The following is a 16,953-nucleotide window of genomic DNA, read 5'->3' as shown; positions in this document are numbered from 1 at the left end:
GCGGCACCGGGCAGCAGGGCGGTGGGTAATGAGCGGTGGGGGGGGAGGAGGGTGCGGGCAGATACATGAGCAGGAGTCACCCCCAGTCGCCGCAGCTTCCAGGGACTCCAGGGAAAGGGGTGTCATGTTGGTCCCAGGGCCCCTCCCAACCCCCATGTCTTTCCTTTCCTCTGTGGTGGATGCAACCACAATTAAAGCCTTTACCAGTGTGGTGGGGGCCTGCAGACATCTGCGAGGCTGTCCTCCAGGGATCTAGGGTGCTGGCTGATCTGTTCTTCCAGGTCCCACACACTCACAGGCTCCCCAGTACTCCAGAGCAGAGCCACTCCCTCCTGCCCCGGGCCCTCACCTCCGTGCACTGACTCTGGTTGATGAAGAAGACGCGGGCGAAGGGGTCCGAGAGGCCGCTGCTGTCGGCAGCGAAGAGGCTGCGAGCCTGGTACATGTGGGCCCGGAGCTGGAACGCCTGCTTCTCTGTGGGGTAGAGCAGGCTGAGGCTCCCGGAGCCGGGGCTGGGAGCCAGGGGTGGCCCAGGCCCAGGGGCCGTCACTCACTGGTGTAGACCAGGCTGATGGGCGGGAAGGCATGCAGGCCCAGGCCCTGGGCTGCCTTGACCTCCTCGAAGCCGCAGGGCAGGCCGCACAGGAAGTCCTTGCGCTGCTTGCTCAGGCCCAGCCACAGGTAGAGCTCCAGCTTGGCCTGCACCGTCCAGCCCACGGAGCCGAAGCCCCGCTTGCCCGGCAGCTGGGGGTGGGCGTGGGGTCAGCTGCCTGGCCACGTGGGGTGAGGGAGGGGTGGGGGGCCTGGCAGAGGCCTTGGTCAGAGCTGCCCCTGCCCCTCCACAGCCGTCCCACGGGACGGGGGAGCGGGGGAGGGGGGCTGGGGTGGGAAGAGTGGGGGGGGGGCGGGCCAGGCGCTGCCCCCTCCCCCTCTTGCTGTTCTCTCCAGCTCTTCTCTGAGCACCTGCTACTTGAGGGCTCAGGCCTGCCAGCCCCAGGGCTGGGGGCCCACTCCCTCCAAGGGGAGGCTGATCCCTTGAAGGAAGCCAGATGCAAACCCTGGCCCCTAGCCCCGCCCCCGCCCCCACCCCCCCCCCCCTCCAAGCCTCACTCCCCTTCTGGCACCTTGAGGAAGAGCGTCTTGACCTTGGCGCAGTCCTTGCCCAGCTCCTCCTCAACAATAGAGAAGAGCAGGTCCTTGGAGGGCACCCTGGCGTAGGCGGTGCGCTTGTTGTTGTTCATCATCCAGATGAAGACGTCGGGGATGCTGTGCTGAGGCTGGGGTCAGGGGCGAGGGGGGACGCTAAGGGAGGGGTCCTGCCACGGGGCCTGACTGACCCTCAGCATCTCTGCCGCAGAGGGCCAGGCCTGGGTCTGCAGAGCAGAGGGGACCCGGATGCCGGGTCCTCCTTCCCCTCCCACGGGTGGAGTGGAGAGAACACACGACAGGACGACAGGACGAAGGGCTTGTTCACCACCCCCGTCCCCTGAGGGCTGTCAGAGAAGGAGGGGCCTCCTCGGTGGTCCTGCACAGCCCCTTCCTGTGCAGCAACCCCTTCTCCGCTCTAGTCACTCCGGTTTAGGGGACGGGCACCCCCTCTCGGTGCGCTGACGGGGGCCACACCTCGTCTGCCAGGAAGCGCAGTTTCTGCAGGAAATTCTGGCACAGCCTCAGCTTGTCCCGCACCGTGTGCCGCTTCACCTGTGCCCGCAAGGTCTTGGCCTGCTGCCCCATACTCTCCTGTGTGTGTGTGGAGGGTGCTATGAGTGGGGCTCGGGCCATGCTGCACGGTGGAGGGGGCTGGCCCCAGTGGCCGTGACCTCGGAGACAGATGTCCCCCCACCACTTCCGGCACCCTCCCCCCAGCCCCAGTGTGTCCTCACCAGCTCCCGCATGCAGGACTTGAGGCGCTCCCTGTCCAGCCTGGTGTGGGATGAGTGGCCCTGGTCCTTGTCAGCGAGGGAGAGGAAGCGGCTGGGGGACAAGGGGGGCAGGGCTCAGTGGAGCCCACGGGCCAGCAGGGGGCCTGCAGATACCTCCTTCCTTGCCCATCCCCCCCCTTCTAGCCCCTCGCTCTCCACCCTCCCATCTCACTAGCAGCCACAGCTGAGCTCCTCCAGGACACCCCGCAGGCGACGCTCCGGATAGGACTTCTCTGTCTTTATCATCTCCTGCACGTCGTTCAGGCCTTCTTCCTGTGGCCCCGGAGTGAGGGTGTATGCTGAGCCCCAGCCCCCCAACCTCAGCCTCCCCAGACGTCTCCCCCCATGCATCAGGGGACCGCGGGGCTAGCGACCTGGGACCTCTCACTAGCGCCATGCTCCCCCGCCCCCTTCCCCAGGGTCCTGCAACTTTACGGAAACCACCAATTCCCCAGGTTCTGTTTCTTCCAGAAGGAAGAAGTCCCCTCTGGGCTGTGGGGCTGTGGTCCCGGTGGACTTGCTGGGACTGGGAAGAAGTCAAGGCTAGATGTGGGGTGGGAGGGCAGTGCGGGCCACAGACAGAGGGAGTGGCCAACAGCCCCCAGGGGACACCAGGACCGGATGGGCCAGGACTCCCGGACTCCACTCCAGGTAGCCCTTGGGCCCTCCGCCCACTCCCGGGACATGGGAGCAGGGACAGGAACAGAGGTCCTGCTGGGGCTATTCCTGCAATCCTCACCCCCTGTCCCCCACCCTCCCCATGGCAAGCTGCTGGGCAGGCTGCCTTTTGTGTTGCAAGGGAGGCTCCCAAGCTGGGCAAGGCCCTCCGAAGCACCCCGCGCCCCCAGCCTGGCCCTGACCAGTTTGTCTGCGATGTGGTCCATGATGTTGGCGTTGTAGAGGCGGCGACGCTGGTCGGGCCACCAGCTCTTGATGTAGATGCAGGGCTTGCGCTCCAGGTAGGGCAGATGGAAGTAGTTCCTGGGTGGGAGGAGGTGGGGGGTTGAGGACTGGGGCCCCCGGAGGTGGGAGGGCCAGGCCGTGAGAGTCGGGAGGCGGCAGGCAGTGGCTCTCAGGACCTTCCATGCACTTGGCTCACCTGTCGGTGATCTGGGGCCGCATGGGCGGAGTCGAGGACACTGAGGCCAGGTCCCCACCCTCACCGGCATCTTCATCACTGGAGCTCTGGATCAGATCTACTTCTTCCTCATCCCCAGGCTCCTTCCGGGGCCTAGGCCGCTGGGGCCGCGACAGGCCATCAACTTCATTCCCATAGTTGCCTGGAGGCAGAAAGCGGCGGGTGAGGGCCTAGAGTCCTTTCCCCCCAGGCTCCTGCCAGCTGATCCACTGCTTCGGGTTTGTGGGAGCGAAGAGGTGAATCAGGGAGTGGGGAGGGTGCCACGAGTCTACCTGCTGGGACACGACAGAACGCTAGCCAGGGGAAGGCGCCCACGTCCTCCGCCCCTTGCGAAGATCTTGCTAGCGGCCCTGCTGACCGCTGAGCTCGAGGTCCAGCTTCGGGCATGGCTGTATTCCTACTCTGTCCCCTCTCCCTTCTGCAGGGAAGACTTTCTTCCTCATGTCCGGAACACAGCTCAGCCCTGCAGGTGGTACCCCTGTGGGCGGGTGTGTGCCCTCTCGTAGGTACACTGGGTACTATGTGGGTGCTTCAGGACGTGCAAAGGGAAGCGGTCAAAGTTTCCCTCCCCTGCCCCCGCCTGTGGTGCAGGGCCTGGCGGTCACTACCCAGCAGCTCCCAGGCCTGAAGACCCCTCTGTGAGCCCAGCACTCACCTATGGTCACCTCAAACGTGATTGGCTTGTCTCCATTTTTCCGGTCGATCATTGAGGCCTCTAGGAAGGCTCCGAATAGAAAGAATTCTTCCAATTTCCCCGTGCAGCTCTGTGGGGAAGGTGGTTCAAACCATCCCCAAACCTCAGCAAGGATGTTGGGCCCAGTGCCAGGCTTCTCCCTACTCCTTTACAGATGGGCCTTGCGGGCTGATGGTGGGGGACATCCCACCCCATTGTGCCGAGGCCCAAATTCTTTTGCCCTCCAGCCTGGACATCCCTGGACAAGGACCACCATGGCCAGGAATAGGGCAGAGATGAGGCTCCATTTGGGGACCTCCAGGCAGAGTCAGGCACAAGCAGTAGGAAGGAACAGAGGCCCCCAGCAGGGCACGGGCTCCTGCTTCTCTGGGAAGGAGGCCTCGTCATGGGGTCTTGCCCTCTGAGGCAGACAGGACAGCCACAGGCAGAGCCCAGGCCCAGGCTGCCATGGCGGGAAGCGGGCTGAGCTGGGGGCTCTGGAAGACAGCCCAGCGCCCCCCCTCCCCCCCGCCCCCGGGACCTCACCTCCGAGACAGGCGTGGCCTGCTCCACCTGCACCTCCGTGGAGCTGGTCAGCTCAGGATTGGAGGTGTCCAGGATCTCCACCGCCAGGCCCAGCATGAGGCGGGCGCGGAACGACACGCCCTCCCCCAGGCCCTCATTCAGGTCCTGGTGCTCGTCCAGCAGTGTGTAGTTGCGTGTAGAGCCGTACATGTTCACCCAGGCCGGGCCCAGCGTGGGCAGGAAGCCTGTGGGCCACGGGGAGAGGGACAAGGGGCTCACCCGGGGTGGTGGGACCTCTTGTGGGGGCTCCGGCCTGCACCTCCTGGTTGCAGAGCTGAGGACCCCGTGCCTTGCTCGGTGAAATGTCTGAGGCCAGAGACAGCCTGCGTGCCGGCGAGCGGCTAACAGGAGGCTGCAGGGAGAGCTCGCGTCTGCTGTGCGTGGGCAGGCTTGGGGCGCCTTCCCCCTGGCCAGGAGCACGTCCCTGGGTCACGCTCCCTGCTTCCTGGCATCTGGAGCAGGGCTGCCCACAGTCTACTTGAAGGACGGATGCCAGCTCGTCTCAAACTCCTCAGCATGGCCTTTTGGCCCTTTGCTGCCTGTGTAGATAGGCACCTCACCGGGCATCCCACCCGCTTCCGCTGACCTCCCCCTTCCTCTCCGAAGATCCCCCCTCTGTCCGGGGAGGCCGGCCCAACGCCTCGTCCCTACTAACTTCTCCCGTTTGTTGGAATTTGTGGTCTCCTGTGTGACACAGGGTCCAGTTCTGCTGCGTGTGCTTTGCTGGTTTGGTTTTTGTTCTGCCTGGTTTAAAACAAATTATAGCCTTTTGTAGCAACGTGGATGGAACTGGAGAGTGTTACGCTAAGGGAGATAAGTCACACAGAGAGAGACAGATACCATATGTTTTCACTCTTATGTGGATCCTGAGAAACTTAACAGAAGACCATGGGGGAGGAGAAGGGAAAAAAAAAAGTTAGAGAGGGAGGGAGCCAAAGCATAAGAGACTCTTAAAAACTGAGAATACACTGAGGGTTGATGGGGGTTGGGGGAGGGTGGGTGATGGGCATCGAGGAGGGCACCTGTTGGGATGAGCACTGGGTGTTGCATGGAAACCAATTTGACAATAAATTTCATATGAAAAAAAAAAACAAATTATACCACTTAAAAAAATCAAGATATACTTTACAGGATATAAAATTCACCATTTTAAAATGTGATCCTTTACATAATAGAAAGTTTGCCGTTCTAAAATGTGCATTTTGGAGGTTTTTAGTATATTCACCGTGTTGTACAACCATCACCTAATTCCAGAACACTTGCACCCCTTCCCCCAAGAAACCCTGTACCTATTCGCAGTTAGTCCCACTTCCCCTTCCCCACAACCACTAACCTACTTCCTGGTTTTACGGATTTGCCTGTTCTGGACATTTCGTATACACGAAATCATATAATATGTGGCCTTTTGTGCCTTTGGCCTTAGGTTTTGAGCATTTGGTAGCACATCCGCCTCTCTAGTCCCCAGTGAACACCATGAGGACAGGAATGGATACTTCTCTTGCTCTATTTCCCTGGTACCCAGTGCCTGGGTCCTAGAAGGGGTCAGTCCCTACGAGTCTGTAGATAGGGACTATGGCAGCAGTCCACACATATATATATGTAACCTATATGTATACACACATAATTATTTTCATCTTACAGATGGGAAAACAGGTTCAAAGATCACACAGCTACTAACTGTCAGGGCTGGGGTTCAAACCCAAGCAGCCTGGCTCAGGCAGGCTCTGTCAGCTCTGTGCAGACCTGAGCCATGACTTTCCTTTGAGGCAGGGGTTGCTGACCAAGCCCTCATGATGCCCAGGCCCTTCAGGCTGAGGTGTGAGATGGTGGAGGTGTGGAGGTGTGAGGGGGGAGGTCTTACTCCCTCCTTCCGTTCAGTCCCCTCCCCCCAGCCCAGTCTCCTGCTGCTGACCTTTGTCTCCATCATTAGAAATCTTGCGCAGGTCAATGAAGTGGGTGCCAATGGCCACATCGTTGACCTTGTCGGAATCTCGGATCTGCACCTTCATGCGCTTGCAGAGTGGGGGGAACAGGTCCGTAAAGATGACCTGCTCATTCCACAGTGGCTCGTAGCTGCTTTTCTGTACTGATGTCTTGCCCTGGTGGGAGGGAGCAAAGGTTAGGGTTTGTGTGTGTGTGTGTGTACGCATATGTGTGGTGTGTGTATATCACATGCATGCATATATGTATATGTATGTGTGGTGTGTGTATGTGTGCAAGTGTATGTGTCTATGTGGTGTGCATATGTGTGCACATGTATGTGTATATGCATGTGTGGGGTGTGTGGGTACATGTTTGTGTATGTATGCATATGTATATGTGTATGCATGTATGCGGGGTATGTGTGTATGCCTGTGTGTGCGTGTGGTGTGTGTATGCATGTGTACATGTGGGGTGTATGTATGTGTATGTGGTATGTATATGCATGTGTATATTGTGGTGTCTGTATATGTGCATGTATATTATATAATGGTGTGTGTATGTGCACACATGTATGTATGTGTGCATTCATGTGTGTGGGGTATGTATACATGTGTACATGTGGGGTGTGTGTGATATGTATATATGTGTGTATGCATGTGTGTATGTGTGGGCTGTGTGGATGTATATGTGTATGTGCATTATGTATGCACGCATATGTGTACGTGTAGGATGTGTGTATGTGTGGAGTGTGTGTATGCATCTGTGTATGTGTGATGTGCGCATATTTGTGTGTATGTGTATGTGTGGCATGTGTGTATGTATATGTGGTATGTGTATATGCATGGGTATGCATGCGTATGCGTCGTGTGTATGCATGCCCATGTGTATTGTATGTATGTATATGGGCTATGCATATATGCATGTGGTATGTGTGTATGCATGTGTACATCTGGGGTGTGTGCATGTGTATATCATATGTGTATATGTGTGCATATATGTGTACGTGTGTATGCATGGTGTCTGTATATGTGCAATGTGTATGTGCACATATGTATGTGTATGTGTGTATTCATGTGTGTAGGTGTGGTCTGTGTATGCATGTGTACATGTGAGGTGTGTGTATGTGATATGTGTATATGTGTGTATGTGTGATGTGTGTATTTGTGTGTATGTGTATGTGGGATTATGTATGTATACATGGTATGTATATATGCATGTGTGTGCATGTGTGTATGTGTGTGGGGGATGTGCATATACACGTGTATGCATGTGTATGTGTGGCATGTGTGTATCCATGTGTGGTATGTGCACATGTGTGTATGCATGTGTGTATGTGGGATTGTGTATGTATATATGGTATGTCTACATGTGTGTGCACGCATGTGTGTATGTGTGTATGTGGTATATATATGCATGTGTGCATGTGTGTATGTGTATGTGTGGGATATGTGTATGTATATGTGGTATGTGTATATGCATGTGTATGCATGTGTGTGTGGGATGTGTGTATGTACACATACATGTATGTATATGTAGGTATACGGGGCATGTGGTATGTATGTATGCATGTGTACATCTGAGGTGTGTGTATGTGTATGTGTGTGTATGGATGGTGTTTGTATGTATGCATGTATATGTGTATATGTGCTGTGTGTGCACACATGTATGTATGTGTATGTGTGTATTCATGTGTGGGGTATACGTGTATGCATGTGGGGGGATGTGTGTATGTATATGTGGTATATGTATATGCATGTGTATACATGTGTGTATGTGTATGTGTGGCATGTGTGTATGTGTGTGTGTACTTATATCCGGCAGGCGCTCTCCCCCATTCCAGCCTCTCAGACTCTCCTCCCTTTCAATGCTCCTGCCTTAGCTCTTGGTGTCTAGAACACAGAGGCAGGGAGGACCCCCAACCTGGCCTTGGCCCCAGCCCCTCTCAGCTGGAGCTCCCTTCACCTCTCACTCTCTTCCAATGCACCAGGGGATCGAAGGCGTCACCCGGCTTCTGACTTTGCCCACATCCTCCTCCAGACCCCTCCCCCAATCATCCTGCACCTCTAACGCTTCTCACCCCAAACCCAGCTTCCTGTATCCTGCACCCCAGTACCTTCTGGCCGGCAAAGAAGACTTGCACGTAGGGGTCAACAAGGTCCTTGTTCTCCCCGATGAACGCCTTCTTCACGTTGGCCATGAGGCTGGTGTTCATACGGGGCAGCCCTTCTGCTCGGTAAATCTTCACGTAGAAACGGGCCCACTGGCGTTCGGGGGGCACCCCCTCGGGAAGCAGCAAGTTCCTGCCAGTATATACAGCTAAGGCTGTGGTGGCCCGGCCTGGGCACCCCGGTCCTGCCCTGGCGTCGGCAGACCTTTGGGGCCTGGAACAATCTCCGTGAACTCCTGCCCCCCCGGCCCCCCTCCCCCACACCCCACCGCCTCAGTCCTTCCTCTCCTGGGAGGAGAGTCTGCGGATGCTGAGACCAGCCCTGCCCTCCGTCTTTCTTGGAGGAGCTGGGCTGTCTGGGGGTGGGCGAGGACAGGGGTGAGGGAAGTGAGGGGTGGGGTCTGAGGGCCAAGTCCTCCCCAGGGTCTCCTGCTGGGGAAAGGAAGGATTAGGTCAGGTGTCCAGGGGCTGTGGCGGGATGGGAGCCTCACCCTTCAATGTCATCCTCATCTGTCTCGTTGGCCTTGTGGGGCGTCTTGATGTTGTCCCCCTTGCCCACCACGGCCACGTCACACTTCACGTAGCCCTTCAGCCCAGCGGAGATGTCGTCGGGGTCCGACAGGATGGCCCACTTGTGGTGGAACTGGTGCTCTGCAGTGGCGAGGGGTGGGGACTGCACCTGCCGCCCTGGGACAGCTGCAGAGCGGCGGGGCCGAGCGTCTTTAAGCCCCGGGTCCCCAGCATGGCCAGGGGGAGACAGAGGCTCCCAGAGGGGCGAGCAGCTGGGACAAGGTCCCGCATCCCTGAGTGTGGTGTCTTTGAAGAGAAGGCCCTCCAGACTGGTTTCATGGCCCGCAGCCCTCCTAGCCCACCCCTGCGGGCAACCTGCACACAGCTGCCGGACAGAACCTTCAGAGAGGCTTCCCCTCCCTCACTCTTCCTTTCGAACCATCTGGGGCTCGCCAGTGCTTGGGGTATCTAGACCACGGACCTTGGCGTGGCCTGTGGGGCCTCCCGATTCAGCCCTGCCTGGCTCACCCCACTCATCCCACCCTGCCCCTGTGCTCCTGCGGGGCCCGGCTGCTTTCTCCTCTCTGAACAATTCGAGGTGCTCTTCATACCCCTCTGCCTTTATAGCTGCGGTTCTCTGAGCTTGGAATGCCTCCTTCCTACCCTTCCCCCATTCGAACTTCTCTGACACCCGCCAGGGAAGGCTTGTTGGGCTGGGAGGTTGCAAGCACTCCAGGCCTCCTCTACGAGGTACCAGAGGATGGGCGTGGCCTCGTACGACCCTTCCTCATCTCCAGCAGGGAGCTGTGGTGACTGAGCAGTGTCCCGAGGCTGCATCTGATGGCGCAAATGTGGTCCTGCCAGGGTGAGAACAGGCCCCGGTCCCCGGGAAAGCCTACCAGCTCCATAAGATCCTGCTACCACTGACTCCCAGCAGCACCCAGGAGTCCCGTGCCCCTGGCATCGTGCTTCCAGCGACTCCGTGGCTGGGTCAGCGACCAGGGACTCATCGGGGAGGTCAGGCCAAAACAGAGGCCATCAGAGTGCAGACATCAGTGCCCCAGCTGAAGGGGCCATGTGGCTTCAGGCTCCTCTGAAGGGTACCAGGCTCAGGAACAGATTCAGGAGAAGCAGCAAATCTGGCGGTGGGTTACCCTAGCGGAGAGCCTGGACTTTGGGCCCCCCTGGGCCTGGGTTCACATTCTTTTCCTTTCCCTGGACCCGCTATGTAAGCTTGCTGAGCCTGTTTTCCTGCCGGTGAAACGCAGTGATGATGTCTACACGGGGCCGTGGGGGGTAGGCCCACTGGGACGGTGTGCAATAGCCGTGTGCCTGGCACTTAACAGGTGCTCCCTGAGTGGCGGTGGTTCCCTCACCAGAACTCTACTGCCGGGAAGCCCAGGGGCCCACGTCAGGCTCCTCACTCACTCTCCAAACCCCTGCTACCGGTACGGCGCTGGGATGCCTCCTCAAGGATGCCAGTGTCACGCCAGCCCACGGCCCACAGCGGGGACTGCTTCCCCGGGAGGCACCAGATCGAGACTGGCCCTCTTCCCTGCTCCCTACAGCGCTAATGGTCACCGGGGCCACCCTCTGCTGAGGACCACGGCGTGTGTGTGGCAGTGGAAAAGGCTGGCCTGGCAGCCGGGAGACCAGGTTCTACTCCCAGAAGGCTCCGGGCAAGTCTCTTCAGTACCCTGGGCCTCAGTTTCTTCATCTTCATAGAAAAGCTGGACTAGATGTTTTAAGGTCTCTTGCAGGTTGAGTGTGCTATGATTTTGTGATGTTTGTGTGTATCACCTTGGGTCCGGGCTCCGATTCCCTAGTCTAAGTCACGGAGCGTGCACCAACCGAATGTCTACGAGGTCGAACCGGAAGAAATCGCCAATTTATTTAACTTAATAGTTTAGTGGCACCTTGTCTCATCTGTAAAATGGGAAGGAACGCTGATGCCTACCTCCCTGTTTCGTGAGGGTCAAATATGACACTCTGGGTGACATTGTATTGTCCCTGTCCAAGGGCCCAATGGAGTCATTATTGCCTCCTGAGTGGTGGGTTCACTTCAGGGACACGGACTGGGGCCCGGTGCCGGCTTGGATGCCCGTGGTTCCCGAGCTGGCCGTGTGCTCAGTTAGTCATCATCATCTGGCAGGCTGAGGGCACCTCCCCTGCCCGGCCCATGCCTCACGAGTCCTCTGGGCCACCCCTCAGGGTTCCCTCACCAACTGCATCCAGTGTCGGCCCACGGGGACCCACAATGCTACTAGTCCCCACAGCCCCTCATGGCTGTTCTCGGGAGGCCCGGGTCCCTCGATGGATGGTCGGCGGGCCCCGCATCCCTCAGAAGCCGTCACACTGCATTTGTGGGGAGGACAGTGTGGCTCCGTGGGCGTCTGGAGTCACACAGCCTGATTTCGCCCCAGACCGACTGGGTGACTGGGGGGAAGCCCCAGCGCTTTTCTGAGCCCCGGGCCCCTCAGGTCAAAAAAAGGGGGCGATGCCCTTACCCTGCGGGGCTCCTGTGAATCCAGCAGCCTGAACACAGGTAGTCACGGCGGCCGTGTGCAGCACCCCATCATGCCACGCCCCCCAGTGGCCTCACACTGACTTTATGGTCCTGGCCAGGCTTGGCCCAGGGATCACCAGGGCGGGAAGGACGGCGAGTGCCACACTTGCTGAGCTGTGGGCACAGATACTCACCAGGCTGGGAGTACACAGTTCCCACATCCATCTTGAAGGACCCCACCAGGGTACCGCTTCGCAGCAGGTTCTTGGAGTGAATCACCTTCCGGGCAGAACCACCAGCCACCAGTCAGGTGGGGCAGGGCTGAGGCTTTCCAAGGGGTAGGGGTGAGGTGGTCTGATGGTGGCACCACCTGTCTTTCTGGGCCATGGAGCCTTTCGGTGAAGCGGGAGGGCATTTGGCAGGGCAGGGACGGCTCGCTGAGGCTCAGCATCAATCTCTCCTGCCCTCATTTTTGCTGACTGCCAGGTACGGGTCACTAGGTCAGACCCTACACAGAGGCACCTGGCTAAACAGGTGACAGGGGCCCAAATCAGCCCGGCTGTGTGTCTGGGCACGGGGCTGCCTTTTAACGGTTGGTCCGCCCGGAGGGGTGCCCTTTTGGAGGGCACACGAAGGGGCAGTTTGAGCTAGTGGCTCCCCACTCACCGAGATCTTGATGATCTTGTCGAACATGACGTCCGGAGAGACGTGGAAGTCGAAGACAAAGTACTAGAGGGGGAAGGACCCAGAGCTGCTCTCACCCAGCGGACAGCGGCTAACGGCCTAAGGCAGCGATGAGTCCCTCCCTCCTAGCAGTGCCCGTTCGTACTCTGGCCATTTCCCCTGAGCCCCGAAATTCAGGCGAGCAGCGGTGGTCGCCACTGGTCCCCCCTGACCCCGCGGCAGGTGGGAGCCGTGTGGCTTTGGGCAGCACCCTGTCTGAATCTGTTTCCTGAGCTGTGAAATGGGAGTAACGACACCCAGCTCAGAGCCTCGGTAAGATACCACAAGATACCGTGCAGTTAATACAGGCAACACAGTGCCCTTAAGCCGCGATGCTCTACTGCCTAGAAGGTCTGTCCTGATTCCAGCGGCCATTGAAATGTAAAATAAGGCTGTGAAGGCACCTAATTTGCTGTAAATGTAAAATGTGGTGGGTGTGAACTGCCTCCCTGAGCTGGGAGCTGCCCTCACCCCCTGCCCCATTTCTCCTGGCCTTGGTGTGCATGCGCCAGGAACGAGAGTGGGGGGCAGCGCACAGAGGGACCGATGCTTTGGTGAATGTGTGGGCAGAGACAAGGAAGAAACGTTGCCAACAGGCTTCGGGTCAATGTCTAAGGAGAGCCTGTTCCTGGCTTCTGGGGACTCACACTAGAGCACTGTGGGTAAGAGTGCTGCCTTTAGAACCAGACCGACCGAGTTTTTACTGTTAGGCCAATCGCTTCCTCCCTGGGTCTCAGTTTACCACCCTGGGATAGTGCTCGGGGCTGCCGTGTTGAACTGCCCCAGGGGCACCATCAAAGGGGGGGCGGGGTTTGGAGGCCTGGTCGTGAAGTCTGAACGAGCTGACCCTTGTTAAGCGTTCAACCCATGAGTGCACGTGGTCAGTGCCCCGTACACGCCAACTGCTGTGTGTGACGCAACATGTCCGGGTGGCACTGGCCGGGGGCACTGAAGCTCTGGAGAGGTGGGTGGAGATCTAGACATGCAGGTGACAACTGACGCCTTGGGGCTGGGGGCGGTACCCAAGGAGAGAACGGGAAGGGACCGGTCCAGGGCAGGGCTCCAAGAAGCAGCAGAGGGCACAGGGAGCATGTCAGGAAAGGCAGTGGGGGAAGGGCTGGAGAGAAGGGGAAAGGAACAGAGAGGCCCCCAGGGCGGGGGAGGGGGCGTGGGTCGTGGAGAGGATGGAAAGGGCTGGGCAGTCAAGAGAGAGGCACGTGGACTTATGCTTAGGGACCGCATGGTCTTTGGTGACCCAGAGGACAGTTTCAGTAAAGCCAGGGGGCAGAGATCGAGGCATGACTGGGAAGAGAGGCAGTGGGGACAGCCCACATAGTTGGACTGTGAGTGTGAGGACAGAAAGGGGTGGTCACTAGGAAGTACGTGGGATTGGGAAAGACATGGCTAGATGGAGGGGTGGGTGGGTGGATAGACACACAGACTTCTAGTTCCTGTCCCTGAGCAGTGGGGTTTCCTCTAGTTGTACTCGGAGAGAATACTCAAGAGTAGAACACCTTGTAGGCAAAGGAGGAGCTGAGGGAAAAGTGAAGGCAGAGTTGGGGGCGCTGAGTGGACTGGGTAATGCTAAATTCTATGGGAAGAAGAAAGAGAAGGATCTAGGGCAGAGGGGAGAGGTGGTTTAGGCAGAAGGAAGATGCCAGTGACTTGGACCAGATGTGCCCACAGAGAAGGGGTCTTGGCCTGGACTTGAGCAGTCAGGCTGTTCTAGGAGGGCAATGGCCGTGAGCCTCCCTCCACATGAAGACAGGTCTCGAGCTGGGCAGGAGGCGAAGGCTAGGCCAGCTGTCTCAGAGCTGTGTCAGCCCCAGCAGAGTGAGCTAGCCAAGCTAGAACCAGAATTTTGCACTCTTGGAGTGGTCTTGTGGTCATATTCCTTGTGTTTCCCGAGCATATTTCCCTTGTCTAACCACCTAGAAGTCTGCTAAGTCGTGCTGATTGTTCTCATCTCCCTCCCTTGCGTTGAGTGGAGTCAAAGGAAGCTTCCTGCCAACTCGGAGAATTAGCCAGAAGTAGCACACCTCTGGGACCGGGGATATTTTTCAATGAAGAGGAACATGGCATAGGACAAGAAGCAAAAGAAAAGAAAGCCCCACTTTGGGACCAGGAGGAATCATGGGAAGATCATTTGCAGTGGTGGTTCTCAACGGGGGCGATGGGGCGGGACATTTGGCAAGGCCCAGAGACCGGTGGGGGTTGCCACTGGCATCGAGTAGGTAGGAGCCAGGGATACTGCTCGACATCCCACCATTCACAGTCTAGCCCCTTATACCAAAAACTGGCCCCAAATGTCCACAGTGATGAGTTTGAGAAACCCTGGTTTAGAGGAAACAGAAGTTAAATCAGAGCTACCTGGGTTTGTGAAAAAGAACAAACCTGATGGAGAACAAATTTAAGATTCACGTGAGCAGAAGGAATAGTCTTGGTGCATATAAACATGGGGTTTGGGAAACTGTTTCTAGGCTAGAAGTAGGCGGTGGCCTGTTCAGGCAAAAACTGTCATCTTTGCGGCTCCCGTGTTGCCAGGCATGGGCTTGAAGCGCATCACATACTCAGCAATGTTTGGTTCTCTCCTGGGCGGGGGCGGGGGGGGGGGGGCTGGGGGAGGAGGGACGAGGAGGGAGTAACCATCTGCAAAGTGTTATCCAACGCTTCCAGGGACACGCCAGGCTCTGGGCTGGGCCACAGTGATGCAGGAGACCGGGAGCCTCCAGTCCACCAGGGACAGAGACACGAAGGACCAACCGCAATTCAGAGACGTTATTGCCACAGAAAAAGAAGTGCATTGACTTCTGACCCAGAGAGTGCAAGGAGGACCGCTCCACGGCAAGGACACCTGGCCTGGGCTCTGGAGGGTGAGTAGGAGTTTGCTGGGGACACACAGAGTGGGGCGAGCAGCTCTGTTTTCTTGGGACAGAGGAAGCAAGCTGGATGAAACACGAGGTGTGCGGGGCGGGTGCGAGGTGAGCCTCTGAGTCAAACGTGGCTTTGCCACATCAAATAACCATGGAAGGCCAGGGGCACCTGTCTCCGTATCCATTAAGGGAAAGCAGACTCTTATCTACGTTGGAGGCTTTTCCAGTGAGGGATGTGCCCTGATGTGAGATCAGAGATGTGGAGGCAGAATTTCCTGACTCCTGGGAAGGTCGATACGTGGGGCTGGGGGCTGGGGATTTCCTGAGCACTGGTGTCCCAGCCGTGTGGGCCTGTGGGCTTTTTCTCTCTCATGCCCTAAGAGTCAAGGCCAGTGCTCTGGGAGGATCCCCACAGAGGTTCAGGCACCATGGAGGCAGCCTGGCAGACAGGGTGACTCTGGCCCTTAGCATCTGGGCAAGGACTTTCTTCAGGACCTTCAATGTCCCCTCGTGTAAAATGGGCTTAATGGGTTGTAACAGCACAGGCCACAGTCCCCCTTGCTGGTAGCCCTTCGTGCCCCTTGACTCCCAGCTGCTCCTAATGGGCCTGGGTTGGGGGCAGTGGCTGGAGCCCAGCCTCCTGCTACATTTAGGGAAGTCTCATCCCCCCACCCAGGGCCACAGGGCACTGACCTCATTGTAGTAGGGGCAGTTAGTGGACTCCTTCATGGATGTGTACTTCTTGTCGTCGCCCACCTCCACGCACACCACGGGGTCCATGTTCAAGCCCACGAGCTGCCGAGCCTCAATCACAGTGATGCTGACCTTCAGGCAGGAGAGGGGGAGGCCAGAGGTAAGCCGCGTGAGCCTTGCCGCTCGTCCTCCTGGAGTCGGGGCCCAGGAGCAGGGAGCCAACAACGGACTTGGGTTCCAGCCCGAGCACTGTCTCTAATCTGCTGCGGATCCCGGGCTCTTTTCCCCACTAAGCTTCAGTGTCTTCATTTATAAGGAAGGGCGTGGGCTGGATAAGCTGGAAGTGTGTGTTGCAATTACCAGCAGGGAGGAGAAAGGCGCTGGTTAAAAACCAGGGTCTCTGGTGGGGCCAGGCATCAGTATTTTCAAAGCTCGCAGGGATTTCAAGTGTTCCCCCAGCCTCCAGGGCTCCACCGCCTAGAGGGCTGCAAACCACTCCCTGGGTTTCATGCGCTCAGGGATTAAGCTTTCTATGTCTTCATTGATGTGCCTTTAATTTCCTGCCCCAGCATCTCTCATTTTAAGATTGCAGGCCTCCGAGAGTGCTTCGTGTTTCTGGAATTCCCCCCACTCACCCCGCTTTCCACATTCCTGGTTTCCCCCTTTTGTTTAATCTCTTTGGGAACCTGAGCCACCTTTGCTGGCCTGATGCTGTGTGTTTTGTGGGTTCTGTGTCTTTTCAGGGGGTGTCCAGCTCCCTGGAATCTTACGTCTATGCTGGGAAGCCCTTTTTAAGTTGTTCATTCATTCAACAAATGTTCATGTTCTGCACTGTTTGTGCAGAGCCTGATGTGGGCCTTGATCTCACGAATTGTGAGATCATGACCCGAACTAAAGTCAGGAGTCGGACGCTTCACCGACTGAGTCACCTAGGTGCCCCCTGAACCTTCATTTTAAGCCATCAGTTCTTGCTTTGGATTTGGAGGTGTCAGTCCCCATTGGGGTGGCCATGACAAAATAGAAAGAGGCACAGGTTTGGGTTGGCTGGGCTGGCATTCAGCCCCAGACCTTATACATGACCAAGGGTGAGAGGAGGCACCCGTGCAGGCTCACGGAGTGAGCTCTAAGTGGAAACACCATCCATCCACAAAGTTGGATGAAGGTTAAATGAGATAATGTGTGTCACAGTGCCTCATAAACAAGCTCTAGAAAATATGAGCTATTGTTATAAATGGCTTCT

At 57.5% G+C, this 16,953-nt stretch overlaps 1 protein-coding gene across 7 annotated transcripts in view; it reads right to left on the bottom strand.

Annotated features, from left to right (window-relative positions):
* The window catches only part of OTOF (otoferlin), a 92,986-nt gene that overhangs the window by 17,268 nt on the left and 58,765 nt on the right, over positions 1-16,953 (bottom strand). For all 7 annotated transcript variants that reach the window (XM_053201121.1, XM_053201119.1, XM_053201120.1 and 4 more), the window contains 16 exons: positions 15,714-15,845; positions 12,091-12,153; positions 11,619-11,703; positions 8,900-9,059; positions 8,355-8,541; positions 6,231-6,417; positions 4,280-4,503; positions 3,716-3,824; positions 3,022-3,202; positions 2,783-2,903; positions 2,095-2,195; positions 1,884-1,974; positions 1,624-1,740; positions 1,125-1,277; positions 555-744; positions 350-474 (listed from right to left, as the gene is read on the bottom strand). In XM_053201121.1, coding sequence (XP_053057096.1) covers positions 350-474; positions 555-744; positions 1,125-1,277; positions 1,624-1,740; positions 1,884-1,974; positions 2,095-2,195; positions 2,783-2,903; positions 3,022-3,202; positions 3,716-3,824; positions 4,280-4,503; positions 6,231-6,417; positions 8,355-8,541; positions 8,900-9,059; positions 11,619-11,703; positions 12,091-12,153; positions 15,714-15,845 — 2,226 coding nt within the window. The remainder of the gene's footprint in view (positions 1-349; positions 475-554; positions 745-1,124; positions 1,278-1,623; positions 1,741-1,883; positions 1,975-2,094; positions 2,196-2,782; positions 2,904-3,021; positions 3,203-3,715; positions 3,825-4,279; positions 4,504-6,230; positions 6,418-8,354; positions 8,542-8,899; positions 9,060-11,618; positions 11,704-12,090; positions 12,154-15,713; positions 15,846-16,953) is intronic.

The sequence above is a fragment of the Acinonyx jubatus genome, chromosome A3 (assembly GCF_027475565.1).
Source record: "Acinonyx jubatus isolate Ajub_Pintada_27869175 chromosome A3, VMU_Ajub_asm_v1.0, whole genome shotgun sequence".
NCBI classification, from domain to species: domain Eukaryota; kingdom Metazoa; phylum Chordata; class Mammalia; order Carnivora; family Felidae; genus Acinonyx; species Acinonyx jubatus.
This window is presented reverse-complemented; position numbering and strand designations above follow the sequence as displayed.